We start from the raw sequence: 22,735 nt of genomic DNA, 5'->3' as shown, positions 1-22,735 counted from the left end.
TGCCCCCAGTTACATCCGCTGTGCCTCCAGTCTCCCCAGTTAGCGCTGCCATGCCCCTCCAGTTCCTCCCCCGCCAGTCCCGCCGTTAGTGCAGCCGTACTCCCCAGTCCCCCCGGTGAGCCGCCCTGCGCTCCCCAGCTCCGCCGCTGTCCCGCCCGGCCTCCCCGGTTCTCCCCGTTCCTCCCGCTGTGTCCCCAGGTCCCCCCGTGTCCCCCCCCGCTCACCGCCGCGCGCTTCCGCCACCGGCACCAGCGGGGCGTGCCCCGTAACCGAGCGCCTTCCGCTTCCGCCGGCCGCCATGACACCTACCGAGGCGCAGGATGCCGCCATGACACTTACCGCAGGAAACCTACTGAGGCGTAGGGGGCCGCCATGACATCTACCGAGGCACAAGCGGCCGCCATGACACCTACCGAGGCAGCAGCGTTCTCGGCGCGCCGCCCCCCCCCCGCCCCCCAAACACGACGCTCCAGAGCCTGTGATTTTTCCACAAAATCGTCCTTTTTATTCGCCGCTCGCTCCGTGCTCGCACGCCGCCCCTCAGCGCCTGCAGCCAGCCGGGACCTTCGGGGCCGCTGGGCCCCCACAGGCCTCGGGCTTCTCCCCCTGCCAGAGAGCGGCCGGTAGAGCCCGAGCAGGGACAGGGACAGGGACAGGGATGGGGACAGTGACAGGGACGGGGAGCCCCCCTGGACCCCCATCCCACCTGGTAGAGGCGGCAGATCAGCCCCAGCAGTGAAGCCTGTGCCTGCTCCTGCAGCTCGTCTGTGTGTTTCTATGGGGGACACAGGGCGCTCAGGGGGGTCCCCGCTGCGCCCCTCGTCCCCACATTGTCCCCTCCCCGCCGTACCCCATTGACGAGGATCCAGGGCACGTATTGGTGCGGGGGGTCGAGCGCCTCGGTCAGTTGTGCGTTGCGGTGCATCAGGGCGGCCCCCACGTCCCCCTGCACGCAGGCGGCGACGCGGCCGCTGTCCAGCTGCGGGGCATAGACCTGCAGGCACTGCGGGGACGGGGACACGGGGCGTCAGGGGGACACGGGGACACATGGGGATGTCAGGGGGACACATGGGAACGTCAGGGGGCACATGGGGACGTCAGGGGGACACGGGGACACATGGGGATGTCAGGGGGCACATGGGGACGTCAGGGGGCACATGGGGACGTCAGGGGGCACATGGGAACGTCAGGGGGACACAGGGACACATGGGGATGTCAGGGGGACACATGGGAATGTCAGAGGGACACATGGGGATGTCAGGGAGCACATGGGGACATCAGGGGGACACATGGGAACGTCAGGGGGACACATGGGGATGTCAGGGGGACACATGGGGACATCAGGGAGACAGAGGGACACATGGGAACGTCAGGGGGACAAATGGGGATGTCAGGGGGGCGGGGGGGATATATGGGGATGTTAGGGGGCATATGGGGACGTCAGGGGGACACATGGGGATGTCAGGGGGACACATGGGGATGGGGACACACACACCGGGAGGTCAGGGGGATGGGGACATCCTTGCAGTGGTGAGGAGGGGACAGGGGCCACACACATGAGGTCATGGGGACAGGGATGTCCCTGTGGTGGTGAGCAGGGGACAGGGGGACACACACCAAGAGGTCAGGGGGATGGGGACAGGGACACACACACAGAGGGAGGTCAGGGGGACGGGGACGTCCCTGTGTGCGGGGTGCAGGGGACAGTGAGGGGACGTACGGCCTCCAGGTTCTTGGTGACAGAGCTGCCCGACTCCAGGCAGAAGATGACGGGGAAGTAGGTGCTGAAGTCCTTGGCCTCGTGCATCAGGCAGGTCTACGGGGACAAGGGGGACGGTGAGGGGCCAGACCCCCCTGTGCCACCACCTTGGGGATGGGGATTGTCACCGTCACCTCGATCATGTTGCCCAAACACTCCTCGGGGCCGTGCTGGCACTGGAAGTGCCACTTCCCGCTGACGTTCCTCTCCTGGGGGACACACGGGTCTGAGCAGCCGACGGCGGCACCAGGGACAAGAACCAGTGGCACAGGGGACAGGCACCGGTGGCACCGGTGGCAGCGGCTCCTACCTGCGCGTTGCCATAGGGGACCAGGGTGACGCTGAGGACGTCGTCGGGCAGCACCAGCCACGCGGTGAAGAGCTCCCGCACCAGGAACGCGCGGCACGCCGGGCACAGGCTCTCGTAGAACAGGCTGAGCTCCACTGGGTCTGCCGCCGGCTGCGAGCGGTTGGCGCAGCGGCGCTCGGCCTGCGGGAGGGTTTGGGGGGCTCAGCGACCCCAATATTTGCAGGGGATGGGGGGGTGAAGCTCCTGGGATGTGGGGCCGGGGTGCGCAGGGCTGGGGAGGGAAGTGAGAGCGGCTGCAGGGGCCGCGGGTCCGGTGCGGTGCCGGCGCGGCGCTGGGGCTTTCCGAGGGAACTTCCTCAAAATATTTTTGGGGAAAACAGATCTGGTGTGGTCAGGATGTGTCTGGGTGGGGACGCAGCCCAGCGCCCACCGCCCGTTGCGGCTGCACCCCCAGGGCGCTGCCGGACCCACCGTTGCAGGGTGGAATAAGCCAAAAAGGTGGTTTTATGCCGAAAAAGCAGCTGGGGACGGGTTGGGGGTCTGTGCATCCCCAGCGTGGCACAGGCTCCCCGGGCACCCCCGCGATGTGCCAGCCTGTGCCGCAGGGATGCTCAGCACCGGGTACCGCGGGCGATGTCCCCACGCTGTCCCGGCGGGACGTGTCCCCCTGTGCCCGGTGGCCGCGGTGACTCTGACCTGGCAAGCAGCGGTGATCTCCGGCGAGCGGCACCACAGCGGGGTTGGGGCGTCACAGCCCGGGGTGGTGGCCGCCACCCCGAGCCCCAGGGCCAGCAGGGCCAGCGGCAGCACCAGCGTCACCGCGGGGGCCATGGGGACGCTGTGGGGCGGCGGGAGCCGAGCCCGGCGCTGCCGGGGGTTTTAAAGCCCGGCTGCGCCCGCCCCCGCGCACCCGTCCTGCCCGGATCAACCGGCCTCCTCCTGTGACGCCAACGCTGCTGACTCAGTGGGGACAGCCGGCTCGGGTGACCCTGTCCCCGCTGTCCCCCTGGCTATGGACGCCCCGTCCCCGCTGGCCCCTCGGGAGCCAAGCCCTGAATGCGGGTTTGGGGTCACAGCCGCTCAGCCCCGCCGGCGGCTGCCGCTTCCCCGCAGGTTGTGACACGTTGGGGACAGGAACCCAACACCGTGCTCAGCGGCTCCGAACGGGCAGGGAGGTGACTCTGTGTGGGACCCCCCCAGACCTCTATGGAACCCCCAGGGGATTCAGTGCTGCCTGAAATCCCCCTGTGCTCATGGCTGGGGCTGAACACTGAACCTTGTACTTCCCCGCCGGGTTCAGCCGCCGTTCCGGCTGTTCCTTGCCCCTCAGGCTTCGGTGCCACCTCCCTGTGCTGCCACCTCCCTGTACGGGGACAGTCCCCACCTGTCCCAGCTCCCCAGGCAATAGGTCACATCCTGCGCCCAGCCCAGGACACAGGACGAGCCCCATTGGCGCAACACCCACAGGAATCCTCGCGGCCCCTTTAGTAATTCTGTTTATTTCTTCTCTTTTTTTTTTGTGTGTCTTTTTTTGGTCATTTTCGTGGTTTTTTTGTCTTTTTCTGCTGAAGTACCATACAAAACCAAATCCTCTTACCGTAACAAAGACCGGTTTACGTTAGTGAACACCAACAGGAAGAGCAGAGAGAACTACTGCTGGCAATGAACAACCCAGGTGGCGAGTTACTGATTATTGCGGATACTTAGGGACTAAAAGCCACGCAGTCACCACGTCCCCTCCGAGCACAAAGCCACCGGTGACACGGGGGACACGAAGGGACGAAGGCCAGGTTGTGCCCCGGGGAGCAGGAACGGCCACGTTGTACCCACAGGACACGGGTTTGGGGACACGGGGTTGGGGGTCACAAAGCAGCGAAGCGGAGCTTCGGGTCAGCGTGAGCGAAAGCAGCAAAGGGACAATGACACGGAGCTGACCGCGGGGGGTGCGCGGGTTCGGAGCATGGGGGAGTAAGTTGGGTTTTGGGGGGCAAGTCGGGGAATGAGGCCCTGGAAAGGGCGTTTTCCTCCTCGTTGTGCAGGGGACTCGCGAGCGGTGTCACCCGGTGGGGCCGGGACGATGCGCCGGTGTGACCGTCACCCCCCGGTGCTCCTGGGGTGCAAGAGGCTCTGGGTGGGAAAGGGGGGAAAATTCAGCAGAAAGGGTTAAAAACCCACCATGAGGAGAAGCTGGGACGGGGGGCAGGAGCAGCAGAGGCTGGGAACCCCCAGCGGGATTTGGGGTGTCGGAAGGGCCCCCCCAGCCCTGGGAGGGTGCGCAGGGCTGAGCAGCGGCCGCCCTGCCCAGCACACGTGCGCTCGCCTCTCACGCGGCCGAGCCCGAACCATTCCCTTAATCATCCCCGACGGCTTCTTCCAAGCGATCCCCGAAGCCAAACGCGGCGTCACGGCACCGAACACCGGGAAACCAGAGCCAAAACCACAGCGCGGAGCGGGGTCTGTGCGGCTGAGAAGCTGCCGCGAGTGACACAGATAAGATGTTTTGCTCCAGCAAGCGCAGCTGCAAAAGGATCCGGGGAGCGCCCCGCGGCAGCGCTGAGCGGGGACAAGGGACGGCGCGGTCCCTGGGGCGGTGACATCGAGCGGAAGCAGTAGAAGCTCCGGTGTCCACCAGAAGGGAAGAGCCTCTCGGGCAAATCAAGAGGATCACGGACGTTTTGTCCCAACCAGGCGGGCAAAATAACCCAGCGGAGAAAACACCACCGTGGCCTCAACTCGGGAAGCTCCTCCAGGGCCCCCCCGCTGCCCCCGAGCGCTCTGACCTCAGCGGTATCCAAAATACCACACCAAACCCGCGCCGGCGACCGCGGCTCCGTCACCCCGGCTCCCCGTACAGTACTGACGATTATAAGTGCTTTGCATACATAATTCCACATCATGCATATACATTTCTAGGCGCTCAGGAGACACTGTCCTCCTGCGGCACACAGGTCCTTCATTCCAGGGGGGGCTCATTGTGTGTGTCGCCTCCAGCCCCATGGAGCTGAGTCTGGAACAGCCCAGCTGGGCGCCTGCGGGAGTTCAGCAAAAACCAGGACTAGGGAAGGAGGCGATTAGGAACCGAACGATATTTACAGAGCTACAACAGGTTAAAGTTGCGAAGATTCACCAGAAGACAAGCGTGAAACGACCAGCTGCGCATCCCCTGCACTCTGCCGGGAAAACCACGGGTACCGACGGGGGGTTCACAGCTTAGTTGGCACAACTGGGACGAGAGATTCGTCGCTTAACCACACCCGGACAACAACGCTCCGGGGGCGGTGACACCAGGGGACAAGACGGCGAGGTGGAGCGTGACATGAGCAGAGACCTCGGCCCAAAAGTCCCATGGAGGATGGGGATTCTCCTTCCTAAATGAGTCGGAGGAGCAGCACCTCTCGTACCGAACACCACCAAAAACCCCGAGGGGAGTGAGAGCGGAGATGCGCACGCTCAGCTGAGCCTCCTCCGGCACCAGGCAGGGATCCCGCGGTGACATGGGGACGGTGACACGCGCCGAGGAATTGGGAAGGCACCGCACAGCGGGACGACCTGCCTGCAAGAAAGGATCTGACCTGCTGGTCGGGGAAGAGGAGTGGGCTGCGTGTGCCTCCCGGAGACTCAAATCCCAACTGGATCCCACCTCCTAAAGGCTGGAAGAATCCACAGCTCAGCCTGTTCTTTTTGTCCCACCAGCCAACACGGGTTTCAAGCTACTGACCAAAAGGGACACCAGGAACGGTCACAGACATCTCAGAGGCTCTGGAGGGGCAGGAGCACAGAGACTCGAACTATACAGGGTGCGAGAGTCCAGAGCCGGAAAGCAGCGCCCTGGGGAGAAGCTGGAGGCAGCTCTTGCGTGGTGCACGGGCTGCTCATCTGGCCGGCGGCTGGGACAGGACGGGGTGAGCCAGGGTGACATTCAGGGAGTCATTGTGCTGCACCAGGGACGTGTGCTTGTAGTGCAAGACCAGGTCCTTGAGGGAGGCGTAGAGGTTGTAGGGTTCGGCGAACCCGTAGCCCGTGGCCGTTTTGTAGATCACGCAGTGCTTGGTGTCACCGTCCACCCTGTGGGGAGATAAGGGAGTACGGGTCAGCGCACGGGGGACAGGGACAGCAGAGCACAGGTGGTGTCACCTCAGAGCTGGCAGCAATGTCTCTGGGGATGGCTCATCCACCACCTCTCTGGGAACCTGGGCCAGGCTCTCACCACCCTCAGGGCAACAATTTCATTATATCCATCCTGAATCTCCCCTTTTTTAATTTAAAACCTTGTCCTGTCACAACAGGCCCTGCTCAAAAGTCTGTCCCCATCTTTCTTATCAGCCCCTTTTAAGTCCGGAAAGGCTGCAATAAGGTCTCCCCGGAGCTTCTCTTCCTCTTTCTTCTCTTCTTCTCCTCTCCCTTCCTCTCCTCTTCTTTCGTTCTCCAGCCGAACCCCCCAGCTGTCCCAGCCTGTCCCCAGCAGAGCATCCTCACATCATTCCTGGGGCTCCTCTGGACCCTCTCCAGCAGCTCCATGTGTGTCCTGTGCTGAGGATCCAGAGCTGGGACGGGGATCTCACCAGAGGGGGACAGAATCCCCTCCCTCCACATGCAGCCCAAGATACAACGTGATTTCTGGGCTACGAGCCCACACTGTCGGCTCATGGTCAACCTTTAATCCTCCAGCACCTCCAGCTACTCCTCCTCTCCATCCCTTCAACCCCCAGCCTGGTACCGGTACCGGGAGAGCGCTGTGGGAGCTCGGCCCGTGCCCGGCGCGTCCCGGCAGGTCTGCGCAGGGGTTACTCACACCACGGAGCAGGCGTAACATCCCTTCTGGCTGCTCTCGCGGATCAGGAAGGTGCCGTCTCGTTTGCCGCACAGCATCTCCTCCGCCTGCAAGCGGTTGATCTTCCCCACGTACCACGTCCGCTCCTCGTGGTGCGGCAGCTCCTCCTCGTCGTCCATCATGGAGTATTGGCTGCAACAGAGCGCAGGGAGGGTCAGACCCCCTCGCTTTGGGGACACGGCCCCCACATCTCCCCTCTGCCACATGCTGTCACCCCTTCCAGTAGGGATGGTATCCCCAGCTCCCTAGTGGGGAGATGGGACTGACCCATGGTCCCACAGCCCCCACATCCCGAGAGGATGAAAGGAAATGGCCTCAAGTTACGCCAGGGGAGGTTTAGATTGGATATTGGGAACAATTTCTTCCCCAAAGGGCTGCGGGGCATTGAACAGGCTGCCCAGGGCAGTGCTGGAGTCACCATCCCTGGAGGGCTGGACAGACGGACATGAGGTTCTCAGGATATGGAGTATTCCTGGGGTTGGGGTAACAGTTGGGCTCGATCTCGAGGGTCTTTCCCAACCCAAACGATTCTCTGATTCCACCCCACACCGCGTCAGCGGGGACACTCACTCCTCCGTCTCGTTCTTGATGCCCAACCACTCGTTGATCTTCTTCTGCCGGGCTCCTTTCTGCGTCAGCCACCTGGGGAGGGACAGGCAGAGCTCAGCGCGGGCACCGTGCCCGGATCCCCAACGCTTGCTCTGCCATCACCAGAGGGCAGCAGCCGTCCCCTTTGAGGGGCTGCCATGCCCCGAGGCCACACGCTGCAGGGCTCAGCAGCTCACCAGCCGGTTTTACAAACCCCAAAACCCTCCAGGAAGCAGCTGAATAGCTCCCGGGCTGGGCTGGAGGGGCAGCAGGGCCCCATTTCCAGCCCTGTGCGGGGGCAGGAATTACTTACACCAAATATTGGTCCCGGAGCTTGCGCAGCTGCATGAGGTCTGGCTTGAGGCTGTTCATGCGTTTGTCGATCTCCCGGTTCTCCGAGGCTTGTTTCTTCAGGTCCTGCTCCAGCTTCATCTTGCTGTCGTGGATTTCCGTGATGCGAGATTTGAGTTTCTCCGAGTTCATGAGGATCCTTGTGTGGGGGGGAAAAGAAGCGGGTTTAGGCTGCAAGCCAGCGTGGAGGAGGCAGAGGAGGCGGCCTGCCAGCTCAGCACGCAGCATGCTGCTGGAGAGGCGAGGATTGCGCACGTCTGGGCTGAGGACGGTCCTTTCCAGCCCCCATCCCCTTCCAGAACCGGTCATGGCACCCCCGGTCCTCACCGTTGCACCTCCTTCTCGTTGCCCTCCCGTCGGAAGCGCTCGATGTACTCCTTGCTGCACTTCTCCTGCGTCTGGCACTGCTCCTCAAAGATCTTGATGGTCTCGTTGAAAGCCTCGATCGCCGTCCTCTTCATCTGCAGCTCCTGGAAAGGGAGGGGAGGGCTGAGGAAGGAGGGAGGATGGGCAGGTTTTTGCTCATTCTCATCCCTTCTCCCCCCGGCCCAGCGATCGGGGGCTGCGGGGGCGGCCCGGGGGGTGGCGGTACCTGTGAAGTGCGTGTGTACTCCTCGTACAGCAGGTCGTACTCCCAGCTCTTGTCCTGGTACTGCTGGTGATAGACCTTCAGTTGCTCCCCGACGGCCTCCACGCTGTCTTCTTTCACCACTTGGTCCTGCCGCATACGCAGCGTCACTCAGAACCTGCTCCTGCCCCTCGGCAAGGCAGCTGCTCCCACAAAATCCACCCCCAGCACCCCAAAAAGTGACATCCCAGCATGGGGCAAGCAGTGGGATGCTACTTGCCACAGATGGATGAGCAATGGCCCCTGCTTGGGGCTGCGCTCCCCGTTGTGTCCCAGCAGCTCAGGCCTCACCTGCTGGTACTTGGAGATGGGGTAGAGCAGCCTGGTGTCCAGTTTGGCGTTATACTGGGCAAGCGACTCGTGCCGGTAATGGGTGATGAGCTCCACCACCGAGCCGAAAGTCAGGGGCTCAGAGAAGCCGTATTTCCCTTCCCGGTGAAAGATCTTGATCAGCTTGTTATTGCCGCCCTTCCTGCAGCGGGGAGGGGACACAGGGCACCGATCACCACCCTGACACATGGGACACGCGGTGACAACTCCCTCTCAGAGCAGCGGAGGCTCTCGGGGACCCCAGTGCCCACCTGAGCGTGAGCGTGTACTCTCCCTGGATCTTGCTGGAGGCGTCGCGCACTAAGAAGGTACCGTCTGGCGTGTCCCGGAGCTTCTCGTTCACCTCCTCCCTGCAAGGAACGTGATCGTCATGGCCTGTGAGGTGCCAGCAGAGCTCCCTGGCATAACAGGAAGGACGCAGCACACAAATGTCACCTGCCAGACACCCCCTTACCGAGAAATGTCCCCCCAGTACCACTCGGCGTCCTGCAAAGGCACGCTGTTCCCGTTGGCCAAGCTGGCTGCGCTGGGCTTTGGCTTAGGAGGTTTTGGAGGCAAAGCTGGAAGAGAAGGAGGGGAGGAGGAGGGTGATCTCACGTCCCAGCTCCCTCAGTGTCACCCTCCCCGCAGTGACCATTCTGGGAAGCCCCCTTGGCCACCACGCTGCCCGGAGCTGCTCCAGGCACATCTACAGCAGCAGCCGAACACTCTGAGCTGCCCCCGGGCACAAAAACGCTTTCTGCAACCCGCTTGTGGGGGCAGAGACTCCACACCCACGCAACACAAACGCCAGCGCCTTGGGCCCCAAAGAAGGGGCGTCTTTTTGCTACTGAGAGTGGTGAGAGCCTGGCCCAGGTTGGCCAGAGAGGTGGTGGATGAACCATCCCTGGAGACATCCCAGGCCAGGCTGGACGGGGCTCTGAGCACCCTGAGCTGGTGACGATGTCCCTGTCATGGCAGGGGTGGCACTGGGAAGGTCCCTTCAACCCAAACTGTTCTGTGGTATCAATACCTGGAGGCAACTGCTCTGGCTCCAACTCCTTCGTCTGCAGAAGTATCTCCAGGAAGAGCACGGAGAAGTCAGGGCTCAGCTCCGGGCTGCAGAGAGAGAGAGGAGCCGAGATCAGTGGTTGTTGGGGAGAATTGGGAATTCCTCCCATGCCTGACCCCTGTGTCGCCTGCTCCATCCCAGCACAGAGCCTGCCGTACCTGGCGCCGGGCAGCCGGAGGAGCAGGGGCCCGAAAATCTCGCCCAGGGCCCGAGGGTGGAGGTTGTTGCTCTCGGCTTGCTGCGATACCTTCCCCAGATGCCGGAGCAGGAACTGCAGGGTGAGCGTGTTCTGCAGCGGGACCGCAGGCGACTCCAGGGCCAGCATCAGCTGCTTCCGGCAATTCTCGGGCTGGGGGATCTCTGGGGAGAGAAGACGACATGATGGAGGAGCCGGTACCATTTGTGTCTCTGTCACACAGCCCCCACAGCCGCAGGAATTACTGTAACACCCCAAATGTGTTTGTCCCACCCAGCTGCCCATTCCCGAAGCTCTTACCCTGCAGGACACGCAGGATGTCCCCGTGCACGGCCACCGGCACCACAGGGGACGGCAGGTCCTGCAGGTAACCCCGCAGCGCTTCGCCCAGGGAGTGCACGTCGAAGGGCTCCAGGTCGCCCAGGGTCCAATCTGTGGGGTCAGAGATGTCCCATGGGTGGTGGGGCCAGCACTGGGCACCAAACAGCAGTTCTGGTGCTGCCGGCACCAGTCCCAGTGACCGTCACACCACCTGGGGACATGGAGGATGCCTGGAAGTGCCCCCCTGCACCCCAGACATGAGGCGCCCGGTAGAGTGGAGCTGCAGCTCCAGCCAACAAGCTGAGCTGAAACATCCTCCCCTGCTCATTTGTGGTGTGATAGAGCAAGAGAAACCCCCGCCAGCCCATTGGCACCCCGAGAGCAGCCGGACACAAGCGCAGGGGTTCGCTTGTTGGGCTGCGAGTCTCTGAGCTGGCGCCACATCCCTTTCACAGAATCATTTTGGTTGGAAAAGCCCCTCAGGATCATCAAGTCCAACCGTTCCCCCACCCCTGTCCCTGCCCCATGTCCTGAGAACCTCATGTCCGTCTGTCCAGCCCTCCAGGGATGGTGACTCCAGCACTGCCCTGGGCAGCCTGTTCCAATGCCCCACAGCCCTTTGGGGAAGAAATTGTTCCCACATCCAACCTCAACCTCCCCTGGCGCAACTTGAGGCCGTTTCCTCTCATCCCCCCATCCTGTCCCTTCCACATAAGACGGGGACCTGTGGGGCCATCCCAGCCCCACGGCAGCGGTGCCGGGAGCCAGGAACTGCCTGGATTGCATTAGCACTGGCGCTGTCACGTCCCCTAATCTCCTCCATCTGAGCGGATTCGCCTCCTCCCCGCGCCGAGCTGGTTCTTACCGGTTCGCAGCGCTTGCCGCAGTTCGGAGCCAGATGTCCTGTACAACATCTCGCTGTCTAACCCTGCGGGAGGGAGGACGCTGCTGTTAGCGGCGTGCCCCGCGGCTCCCAGCGCACGTACTGGTTTGGTGCCAGCCCTGTGCCGGCCGGGCAATGGCTACGGCACGGCTAACCGGTGTCTGAACCGACCTCCCGCAGCCCCCAGGACACCTGGGTTAGTGGCCCCGTTTCTCCTGGAAGTGTTTTCCAAACCCCAGCACCCAGCCAGGGTGCAGACCCAGCACCCCCACGTCTCTGCAGGACGGGTTGAGCCCAATCTTGGGGAACCGCAACTCAATTCAGGGGGGAGCAGAGACCCCCCCACCCCCATTCCTGCAAGCAGCTGCATCCAGTGTCCCCCACGGAGCTCCATCCAAAGCCAACTGCTTTTAAAGACAGCTGCCTTCCCTTCTGCCCTTCCTGGAGAGTTTTGGGGGGTCTCAGCTCCTCAGTGCTCATTTTGGGGGGTGCTCAGCATCTCCCCTTACCTTTCTTCTCAATAGCTTCCACCAGTTTCACCAGCAGCGGCGGCGCGAGCTCCGGAGGGCTGAACTGGTCTTGCAAATCCGGGAGAGGAGATGCTGGAGGGGGAGAAAAGAGGGAGAGAAGGGGGTCAGAGCCCACTCAGTCCCCCAAGATGGGCTGGGGTACAAACAACCAATGCCAGTCCCAACACTGGTGTCCAAGAGGGAAGAAAAGCCACAGCCACAAGGCCACAGCCCACGCAAACACTGCACGGAGGCTGTGGGGAACCCATAAACCGGCTCAGAAACCCGTATGGTGCTGGTTAAGCCCGGCTTTGCTCTGAGCCCCCGATGGGGTGGGTTTGGGGGATCCCTGCTGCTGTGTCCCTGGGTTCGCTCCCTGCCCGGGGCCGGTGGAGCGGGGCCAGGGAGCTCGCTGGCGGCGCTGCGCCGCGATTAATCCAGCAGAACGCCGTGTCAGCAAATTCCTGCCCTCGATTGCTCGTTTAACATGGAAACCAGCCCTCAGCCTCCCCTGCTGTTATGGGGCACAGACATGGGACAGGGGGTCCCCCCCACTATTCCTGGGGGGATCCACAGTTACATCTGGCATTTTGCTGTCACCTCCAGGAGATCACGATGTCCCAGCGCCGGGCACGTTGTGCCGGAGGGTGACACATGCCAGGGCAGGAACACGCAGGCCTGGGCGAGCAGCTGCCAGCGGGAGGCTTGCCAAAGGATGAGCCGCGCCAGAGCCCCGTTTTTCTTCTAATTAAGCACCAGCCGGTGCAGGAGGCTCCTCCGGGCTCGTCCACAGGACCAGGCAGACCCCGGGGAGCCTTCGGTGGGCGAGGACACCCGGGACGCTCCACACGCACAAAAAGGCTGCTCCCCGTTGCGAAACACGGCTCTGTTGTCACAGATCTGACCCCAAGGCGCCCGGTGTGGTCTCACAGCAATTCTGGAGCACCCACGGGGAAATGCAGCAGCTCGTGTGGGTGCTGAGGAGCAGAGGGGCAGTTCTTGTGTTGTTTGGAGGGGGCTAAAATTGTCACCAGAAAGAGCCCCCGGGCACGGGAAGGGACCCGGCATGGTGCTGGGGAAGCTGCAGGCGAGGTGCCAGGCTGGCAGCTCCGCGCCTGACCCCTTGGGGAAGGGCTGAAAGGAGAATAAATAGTGGTGCTGCACACGTGGCCCGGCCGGGAATGTGCTGCTTCAGCAGGCAGCAGCTCGCCTTTTTGTAAAAAAAATATATATAAAATAAAAGGAGAGAGGCTGTGGCGGAGCCGGCCAGGCCGCCGCGAACAAGGCTGCTCACAGCACGGCCGGGGCAGCTGCGGAAATAGTTCCCAGCCGCATTTTCCGCTCGTGTTCTCGACGGAAGGCAAAGCCTGGCAGCTCGTAAATCTGCGGGCAGAAAGCGTTGGGTTCTGGCTGCTCCGCGAGGACGGTGCCGCTCCAGGGCTGGGTGGCAATCGTGGCATTGTCCCTGCTCCGTGTGTGACACCGGGGAGTTCATAGCCCCCGTCAGCTAGGATGGGACAACAGGGCAGAAATGCCACCAGCTCTGAGCTCCGCAGGGCAGCCAGGAGACACCCCTGCACCTCCCAAAGTGCAGACCGCGAAGAAATAACACAGGCTTGGCTTAAATATAGTTTCTCAGTCGCAAAAATGCATCTCCCCACCAGCATCCCAGCGCTAAAATGGCCTTTGAGGTTTGAATTGTCACCCCAGCTGTGGGGATGGACCCACGAGGGATGGGGACAAGGCTGACACCCCCCTGGGGGGTCCTGGTACACGATCCCCTCTCTGCTCCATCCCTGTGCAGGGCGCAGACTGGCCGGTTTTGGGTTTCTTTCCCAACCTTGTATTTTGTGCGTGTGGGGCGCTTTGGCACGTATCTCCTTCCACACCCCTGAGATCCCCACCCCTGCTCAGGGCGACGGCTCTGACCACCCAAACACGCCCCCGCCAAACTCCGCTGGAGACGAGGAGGAGGAGGGAGCCCACGAAGGCACAAATCCAGTAAACGCAGCCCCCGAGGGAGCGCGGGGCTGGACGCGGGCACGGGTGGCACATCACCCACCGCAGAGCGTGCCCCCGGCTCCCGGGAGAAGCGGCTTTCTTGGAAAGGCAGGTTGTGAGCAGGATGACTCAGGACAGCAGCTCTTGCTGCCAACCCAAACCCACGGCCCGGCCGCCTTCCCACCCTGCGGAGACATTTCCCGGGGCTGCCCCTCCAGCTGTGGGAGCGGGAGGATGGGGGGCACCTCTGGGGGGCTGCAGACACAGCCCCGGCACCCCAAGTTCAGAACCGGGTCTCCCTCTTATGCCTTAAGACCCCAGAGACGTTCCACACAGCCTGAAGCACCTGATGGGACGGGGAGGAGCGGGAGTGCGTTCTGATCCCCGTCAGCTCCTCCGCTGACCCCGCTCCCCCAGTACACACCAGTTCAAGGTGCTCTGCAAGGTGCAGGAGGAGCAAAGGCAGCGAAACGCCCGTTTGCCATCTCAGGGCACATAGAGCCTGCTGAGCCCACGCCACAGGGCCTGTACAATTTAAAAACACAAAAACACAGGAAAGAAGAAGGTCGGTCCCAAGCCCAGCGCCGGCCGGGATCAGCCGCGAGCTCTGCGATCCGCGGGAAGGGCCGGGTGCCAGGCAGAGAAGCAATTAGCTCCAGTTCTCAGAAGTTCTCTTTTAGAGCCTGACTCTTCTCCTCTTTGCCCAGAGACAAGTTAATTGCGTGTCTCAGCGGGGCCGAGCGGCTCTTGGCACGGAGCGACGCCCCCGGGCGCTCCGGAGGCAGGGAGGTGGTTGGGAGAGGTCAGGAGTTGTTCCTAAAGGGAGGGAGAGGAGCAAAACCCTCAGCAGAGCAGGGAGAGGGTCCAAGGACCGCAGGGATCCTGGCTGGTCACAGACCAGAGAGGGAGAAGGATCCTGGAGCGGTAACAAGGAGCGGGGCAAGGCTCGCTCCAAGAAGCTGGAGGGACAATGTGCTTTTTTCTCTAAGCGTGAGCCCAAAACTGAGACATGAGGAAGGAATTGTTGGCCCTGAGGGTGGTGAGAGCCTGGCCCAGGTTGGCCAGAGAGGTGGTGGATGAACCATCCCTGAGACACCCCAGGCCAGGCTGGACGGGGCTCTGAGCACCCTGAGCTGGTGACGATGTCCCTGTCATGGGCTGGACTAGATGAGTTTGGAGGGTCCCTTCCAACCCAAACCACTCTGCGATTCTGCCCCCCAGGCTGCTGCCAAGCCAAGGGCTTCACCGCCGTCCTGCAAAGCCACCAACACCCCCTCATCGGCCACACGCTGTGAGTGGGGACGTCTTGGAGCAACCCGGCCCACGGCAGCGCTTACCTTGCTCCAGAGCCTCCGGCAAGCGGCCCCCGCCAGCCCCCGGCGTGGCGGGGAGGGGTCTCTGCACCCGCGGCCGGTGAGAAGGGACCGAGATCTTCACGGGCCCCACGTACTCCACATACGTGCCGGGAAAGTCCCCCTTCTGCTTGGTCCGCTCATTAACGCCCAAGATCCACCCGATCTGATTAGGGGTCTGCTCATCCCCGTCTTTGAAGCCCAAGGCTTGCAGGGCCCCCTTGCTGACCACCAGGATGTCCCCGGGCAGCAGATCGATGTCCTCCTCGCGTTCCTTGCGGTAGGAGTAGAGCGCGCGGTACTGGAACCCATCGGTGCTGCCCATCCTCTCTGCGGCGGGGAGACAGGCTCTGAACGGCGAGGCGGCGTGGTTTTGGGTGCGAAAGGAGGGATTTCAGAGGCAGCTCTCCCCCATCGGCGCTCCGAACGTCTCGACGTGAACCAGCACCGCAGGAGCTTGGTCTGGGTGTCCGGGCACGCTTAGGTGCAGCCCCTTTTCCTGAGCTTGAAACCGCGATTCAGCCAAATTATGGAGCAAAGGGAGAAGGAGACAAACATAATCCAGCACTTGTGAGCGGGCATGCAGCGGAGAAACGGGAGATCAGGGTCCGCTTCGCTGAAAAAGAAGCAGGTTTCTTGGAGTCTGGGGGGTAAAACCACGGTGCGATTCCAGCCTGGAACAGCGTGACGTGCTCCGTCTCCCTTCTCAGCGCCTGCGAAGAGAAGAACCACCTGTCACTGCACAGTCAGACACCCAAAACCCCCCCAAGACGCCAAGGTTTGAACTAGGGGTTCATCCGAGCAGCTGGGAGTGGCGGGAAGCGCTTCTCTCCTCCCCACCAGCTGCTGCTGAGCCGTGGACCCAACCAGGAGATGCTTAATTCCAATTTACGCTCCCAAAAAAGCGAGCGAGGAGCCGCGTGCAGGAATGTCACCTCCTCCCTGCTCCAAGCCAGCGCTGGCCCTGCAGCTCAAAGAGCTTCCACTCCTTCTCCAGCTCACCCTCCTCGCAGCACTTATGCAAACAAGACAACAAACGGGACAAAAAAGCCTTTTTACACAGGAACTTCTGCACAGAGAAAAGGGTGACCCCCGCAACCACCAGCTGGAGGCCTTGAATAGGAGCAAAACAAACAGATTTAACCTTTTCTTGCTACATCGATTCGATTTCACAAGTCACCTTTACATCTCCCCCGTGCGCAAAGTCATCTTCTGAAGGTAGCTGCCCGCAAACGCAGGTTAACCGAGCTCTCGGCACCCGGCTTTCGAGGTGCCTTTGCCATTCCCACAGAGCAGCACTTCAAAGCTTCGCTCTGAGCAAAGTACATTTTTGAACCTTTCAAAGGCAGCAGCAGCATCAAGTGCGGGCACGGGCTCCGCTCGCAGCAACGGAGGCGAGACGAGTGAAAATAACCTTCAAGAAGCCTTCAAGTCTGCTTAAAGCTGCTAACTGCCTTTCAGCTATTCGGAGAGAAACTGAAGAATAAGCTGCCTGCCCTGCCCAAAAATCCACCAAAAAAAACCCCAAACCTGGGTTATAACATGTTGTTGAAGGGATGGATGAGTTGGGGCATTCCCACCAGCCGGGCACAGCCTTTTTTTCCCATCCCCTCCCGGTTGCACCGGCCAGTTTTCCACTTCCCCCGGGCAAACCCCAGTTCTCCCAGCCAAGCCGGGCCTGGGGGAACTGGTGGAGCCAAACCCCAGGGACACCCCGAGAAACTCCGCGGGTCGTCTTAACGCTTTGAGGCGTTTTGGCCCCAAACCCACCCAACCCGGCTCAAACTTTCGAGTCTCATCTGCAAACTATTAGCGAGCAGGAAGGAGCTTTTCAGGGCTGCGGGAGGGAGGCGCAGAGAGCCCGGGCACCTTTCCCAGCGGGGCCAAAGCCAAAGCCGCTCCGACCGCTGGCTGGACTCCGCGAGAGGCACTAACGCCGGGATCTGCGCTATTTCAAAATAAAACCTCCCCGGCCAGCGAGACATTAAGAGTTCACATGGGCTCCAAAGCCCCTTGTCCCTCCGGCACGTTCCTACCCCCGCGCGCTGCCAGAAAGCCCCAAATCGGTGCAAATCTGCCATGAGGAGCCAATTTTGCCTCTCTGCAGCCAGCTCGCCATGCTGCGGGCTCCTTCTCTTAATAAAAAAAGGCACAAAAGAGGCCATGGCGCATAAAACCCGTGCAGCAGCCAGGGCCCGCGCTCGTTGCTCAGGCAAGCGTCCCGGCTGGGTTTGCTGTGCCACGAAGGAGCAGGCGCTGCCTGCGGGGATGCAGGACGCTCGCAGGCAGGATTCGGCGGGTGAGGAACAGGATCAAGCTTGATTTGGGTCGCTGGAGGGTTTTCCCGGAGCTCCCGGAGCGACATGAAGCTGCAGGACTCACGGGGAGACCCTGGGGATGAGGTATTTGCAAGAGAAGCGGCACATCCCCACAGAGCCAGAGATGGCACTTCCCCGACCAGACCAGCTCCATCCAGGAAAATATTACTTCATCATCCAGAATATAAAGAGAGACTTACAAGCAGGCTCCTTGCCCCTCTAGACGCTGCTTGTCAGGGTCCGACAGACCCTGTAATTGCACCCAGAGCCCAAACCCAGCGCAGTCAGTGCTCCCCGGTGCCTCCGACAAGGCTGGAAGCACAAAGCACTGAGCCCTGGTGAACTTGTTCAGTAGCTTCTTTAAAACCTGCATGGAAGGGTGGGAAGAGGAGAGAGTTGCCCTGGAGCAGCGAGTCTCTCCAAAGAGCAGGTCCTGCAGCTTCTGCTCTGACATTCAGGCTGGACATAAGACATTTTTGGCACCGAGGGTGGTGAGAGCCTGGCCCAGGTTGGCCAGAGAGGTGGTGGATGAACCATCCCTGGAGACATCCCAGGCCAGGCTGGACGGGGTCTGAGCAACCTGAGCTGGTGAAGATGTCCCTGCTCATGGCAGGGCTGGGATAAGATGATCTCTAAGGTTTATTCTATGATTCTATGACTCCTTCCAGCTTCCTCCCCTGCGGTAGGAACACAGATGCAGCTCTGTGCCCTCTCTGCTCTCCATGGCCCAGCAGGTCACTGGGGAAAATGAAAAATTACAGAGAATTTAAAGCCAGAACACGGGTGAGGAGCCCCCCGCGAAAGCCAAATCCACATGGCAAAACCCACTGTCCCCTCCAGGGGAAACACTTGTCCCTCTGTCCCACCACAGACCCAGCCAGTGGTTTCCCAGACCCATGTGTGCACGTGGGACGGCAGGAAGGCTCCGCAACCCCTGAAAAGCAGCCTGCACGTCTTTGGGGAGGGAGAACAGGCGCTTCCCAAACCCCTACAAACCAGCTTTCTGCAGGGAAGGCAAGTCGGGAAAGGCAGGAGGGAGAGCCGGGGACAGGCAGGAGCGTGTCGGCTGGAAGCGGAGCGCGAGCGGGGGCTCTGCACGCCCGTTGCCAAAAGATTCCAGCCGGGCCGGGCTCCAGCTCCGCTCTCGGAGAAGAACCTGGTGCGTCCGCGCTGGCGAGCGCTCGCTGCAAGAAAAACCCCATGCATCAGACATCTAAATACCTTTGGTAAATCTATCTCAGCGCCCAGGAACAATCCCTCGATTCATTAACTGCTGTCAATACTTGCTTTGTTTAATACATGGGCCTGAAACAAAAAACACATTACAAGCCTTTTTTTGTGCGCGCCCAGCGCATAAATAAAAGCATCTTAACGTTTTAAATGTGGTTCCTGTGCTTTTTACCCCAGTTCCAAGTGCAGTTCAAAGTTCAAAGCCAAACTGAGAATTACTTTCCCTCCAGTGAGGCGAAAGAACGCATACAAATATTTTTAAAGAAGAATATGCTTACAACAATCTAAACAGCTCAAATCTTCCCAAGTTACATCAAACCCTTAGCGACCAAAACGCCACCAAATCAAGTTTTGAGCTGTAAAACGCTACATGTTAATGGGCTGCAATGAGAACAAACTTTTCCTTTAATTAAAAAAAGACAGAAAATGGGACAACGCAACTGGGCATGGAAATGAAAATGGACACGGCACCGCATGCCACATCATGCCCTGTGGTGACAACTGCTGCTGCACTGAGTCCTCCCGCTCCGCACAGCTGGGCTGAGAGCTTGCGAACCCCACTGTATAATTTGGGACAGATTAGGCTGGTTTTACCTCTTTTCTCACCAAGAAACACTCCCCATGCAACCACCCCCACCAGGGACATGGAGCACTGACTGCTCAGCCTTGGATTTCATTGAATACTTCACTTTATTCACTGAAGCCCAAGGCAATGAAGGAGTATCTCCAACATTTCCACTCAAGAACTAAATGTTATGGCGAGCAGGGACCTGAGGAGCCTCATAAATCCTCGGGATAACCGATACCTTCCTCATTTCTGAGAGAGAACTACTTCCATTTCAGAGCATTCACAGGCTGGGCTTAGGGACTTTTTAAATCAGAAATAACCCCAATGTTCTGGCTACTTCCCTCAAAAATTACAGTTTTAAAAAAACCAACTGCTGTTGCTAACTTATCTGCTTAGAATCACATTCCCTGGGGTATATGGGATTCCTACGCTGATTTTTTAGCAGCTCTACAGCAATCACGTTCGCAGGCCAACACATTTTGGGTATTGGTTGAGAGAGGCAAGACCTTCCAACTTGAGAAACCCGCTGTCCCTTCCTCTGTTTGCTTTTTATCTTCCATTTCTTGGCTACTTTAGCTCCAAGCTGTGGCTCCAGATATTCCCAGAGGAATTAAAAGAGCTCTCGATATTATAAATACTCCTTTTTTTTCATTGTAAACACACCGCAGCGCTGGGAGCGAAGTGCCGGCGCTCTGACACGGCTCCAAACTGGCTCCGCGAACCGTTCCAGCTCAGCCGCGGCTCCTCTTCCAACCCGGCGCCTTTGTCCAGCGAGACCCAATTGCGAGCGGTAAAGGATTTCCCCGTTGTGCCGAAAACCACGTTCCAGCGAGTTAAAAACGGAGATTTTTGGGGGCAGCGATGGGAGACCGGAGCCTCGCCGCGAACCGCACGGGCAGATCGAAGCACGATCTGCCCACGTCAGAGAAAAGAGTCACCAAAGAAAACCAAACCATCGCTTGGACTTTCCCACATCATGGAGGAGCCGATGAGTAGAGCAGAGGCCAACCCAGCCTCGGGGACACGCCAGCCCTCCGCAGGGCGGGGGAATGGCCAGGAAAGCAGTGATTTAGGCTATATTTACTCAGCTGTCTCCATTCTCTCGCTCTCACAGAGAAAGTCACAGGGCCAGTTCCCCAGTGGCTCAGAGAGTGGCTTGGGAAATAAAAGCCTGGCTTTACCGGGGAGGAGAGGCGGCTGTTCCCCCGCCACGCCGGGTGCCGAAAGGCGCAATCCTGGTGGTACTTTTCGCAGCTCTCATTTTAAACAGGTTTCTCCCCCCCGGTTTTATTTCCTATTGAACACAGAGCCTCAAAGTGGATGTACGTGACCACGGGAAGCTCCTCTTCAAAGGGGTCGGGAAACATCCCCAGGATTGGGAGGGACGCGGGGCACCAAGAGGGGCTGGTCACTGTCCCAGAGCCAGGGTTTGGGGACAACTGGAGCCAGCAAAGCCACAGCCACCCTGGCTGGGCAGGGGCACCCCTGGGTCACCCAGCCCCCATCTGCTGGGGCAGAACCGCGGTGGGGACAAGTCCCCAGCCCAGGATGGAGCCCTGACAGGGGCTTTGTCACCCCCAGGGGGTGCCTGGGACCTCAACAATGAGGGGGGGACCCTACCAAGGGGGAGGTCCCTGCACTGGCACCACTGCATGGGAATGGCACTGAGGTGCCCACCATCCAGGGGACACAGGGGACCTGCCCTGGCGCTTCGGGGAGAGGGGGACAGGGCCAGCCCTGGGGTGGCACAGCCCTGGGGGGGTGACACTGCGCTGGCAGCACCGGGAGAGGGACGGGGACAGTCCCGGTGCAGCCCCCGGGGCCGGGGCACGGCCTCGGCAGGGCCCCCGGGGCGCCTCACGCTGAGGGGCCGCGCTCACCGCGAGTCCCCGCGCCAGGCCCTGGGTCTGGCTCCCACCCCGGCCTCCCGCCTCCCCTCTCCCCCAGTCCTGGTCCCGGTCCCGGTCCCGGTCCCGGTCCCGGTCCCGGTCCCGTCCCACCTCTGCTCCGGCCCCATCCGCCGCCGCTCGGCTCCAGCCCGCTCCGACCTCCGAGCCCGGGGCAGCCTGGGAAAGGGCCCGAACACCGCCGGAACGGCCCGAACCCGCCCCGGAAATACCCGACAGATGCCGGAGAGGAACGAATCTCTCCGAAGACACGCTGGCCCCGCCCCTTCCCCCGGCCGCCGGCCGCGCTCGGGACCACGCCCCTCGCCCGGAAGGAGCCGAGTGGTTGGCGGAGCGCGGCGGCGCCTCCTGGCGGCGGGACGGGACCGCGGAGCGGGCACCGGGACTGCACCGGGCATTGTACCGGGACTGCACCGGGCATTGTACCGGGACTGCACCGGGCATAGTGCCGGGACTGCATCGGGCATTGTACCGGGACTGCACCGGGCATTGTACCGGGAGCCGGGACTGCAACGGGTACCGGGACTGCATCGGGCATTGTACCGGGACTGCACCGGGCATAGTATCGGGAGCCGGGAATGCAACGGGTACCGGGACTGCACCGGGCATTGTACCGGGACTGCATCGGGCATTGTACCGGGAGCCGGGACTGCAACAGGTACCGGGACTGCACCGGGCATAGTACCGGGAACCGGGAATGCAACGGGTACCGGGACTGCATCGGGCATTGTACCGGGACTGCATCGGGCACTGTACCGGGAGCCGGGACTGCATCGGGCATTGCATCTGGTACCGGAACTGCACCGGGCATTGCGCCGGGCACCGGGACTGCATCGGGCACGGGGTCTGCACCGGGCATTGCATCTGGTACCGGGACTGCACTGGGCATTGCACCGGGCACCGGGACTCCATCGGGTACCAGGACTGCACCGGGCATTGCACCGAGCACCGGGGCTGCACCGAGCACTGCAGACACAGGGCACTACACCGGGTACCGCACCGGGTACCCCCAGCCCAGCTCCGGCCCCCATCACCCCTCGCCATCCCCCACCCGCCCCAAACCCTCCGGGCTGCAGATACCACATCAGGGCTCAGCCAGTGGAACAATTTTAATACGACATCAAACACCCCGGAGGCAGAACGAAGCTGGCGCTGCGCGGGAAGACGCGGTCCCCTTGCTTTAGAAGACATTTTCCATTAAAAAAATAGCTTTCCTGCCGTATCCAAGCTGCCAGTGCGTGGCCGAGCTCCTGGCGGGCAGGGGGTGCCCAGCGTCCCCCTCAAATCCCACTGCCCTCCTGAGACCTTCATACAGAAAACGGACGAAGAAGCAAAGGGAACACCGAGTGGCTACGGCCGCTCATTTTTGGGGGTTCAACGACACCGGTTTAACGGGGGGGAGCAGGATCCGGAGCGTGGCACAAACCACACGCGCACAAAATGATCCAACACGCGACTGAAAAAGCCACCGGCTGCTTTGGGGTTGAAAATGCACCTGTTGGCGGCGGCACGGTGATGCCCGGTGGCACCAGGGGGTCGGCAAATTGGGGACAGTCCCCCCCATTGCCAGGACGGTGCCCAAAGCACCGGGGCGGTAAAACG

At 61.2% G+C, this 22,735-nt stretch overlaps 2 protein-coding genes across 4 annotated transcripts; both read right to left on the bottom strand.

Moving 5' to 3' along the window:
- Positions 1–488: 488 nt before the first annotated feature.
- Positions 489–2,900, bottom strand: IFI30 (IFI30 lysosomal thiol reductase; the record flags this gene model as incomplete). The annotated part of the gene is made up of 7 exons (XM_080359459.1): positions 489–606; positions 707–775; positions 851–1,003; positions 1,721–1,816; positions 1,894–1,968; positions 2,070–2,249; positions 2,766–2,900. 7 exons carry the CDS (start codon positions 2,898–2,900, stop codon positions 541–543), a joined length of 774 nt encoding a protein of 257 aa, XP_080215585.1. The 3' UTR covers positions 489–540.
- A 652-nt stretch (positions 2,901–3,552) lies between these two features.
- On the bottom strand, positions 3,553–21,332 carry PIK3R2 (phosphoinositide-3-kinase regulatory subunit 2). 3 transcript variants are annotated; one of them, XM_080359440.1, is made up of 16 exons: positions 21,227–21,332; positions 15,096–15,823; positions 11,758–11,850; positions 11,231–11,293; positions 10,345–10,476; positions 10,007–10,208; positions 9,810–9,895; positions 9,252–9,357; positions 9,049–9,147; positions 8,759–8,939; positions 8,432–8,557; positions 8,167–8,309; positions 7,802–7,978; positions 7,471–7,542; positions 6,862–7,032; positions 3,553–6,134 (listed from the first exon to the last, which is right to left on the bottom strand). In XM_080359440.1, the coding sequence occupies exons 2-16, from the start codon at positions 15,433–15,435 to the stop codon at positions 5,942–5,944; spliced, it is 2,184 nt and encodes a 727-aa protein (XP_080215566.1). In that variant the 5' UTR covers positions 15,436–15,823; positions 21,227–21,332; the 3' UTR covers positions 3,553–5,941. The 3 variants fall into 3 exon arrangements, with proteins under 3 accessions (XP_080215566.1, XP_080215568.1, XP_080215567.1); XM_080359442.1 differs by having other exon boundaries at positions 6,976–7,032; XM_080359441.1 differs by lacking the exon at positions 11,231–11,293.
- Positions 21,333–22,735: the final 1,403 nt, after the last annotated feature.

Source organism: Nesoenas mayeri, assembly GCF_963082525.1.
Source record: "Nesoenas mayeri genome assembly, chromosome: 25".
In the NCBI taxonomy this organism is placed as follows: domain Eukaryota; kingdom Metazoa; phylum Chordata; class Aves; order Columbiformes; family Columbidae; genus Nesoenas; species Nesoenas mayeri.
This window is presented reverse-complemented; position numbering and strand designations above follow the sequence as displayed.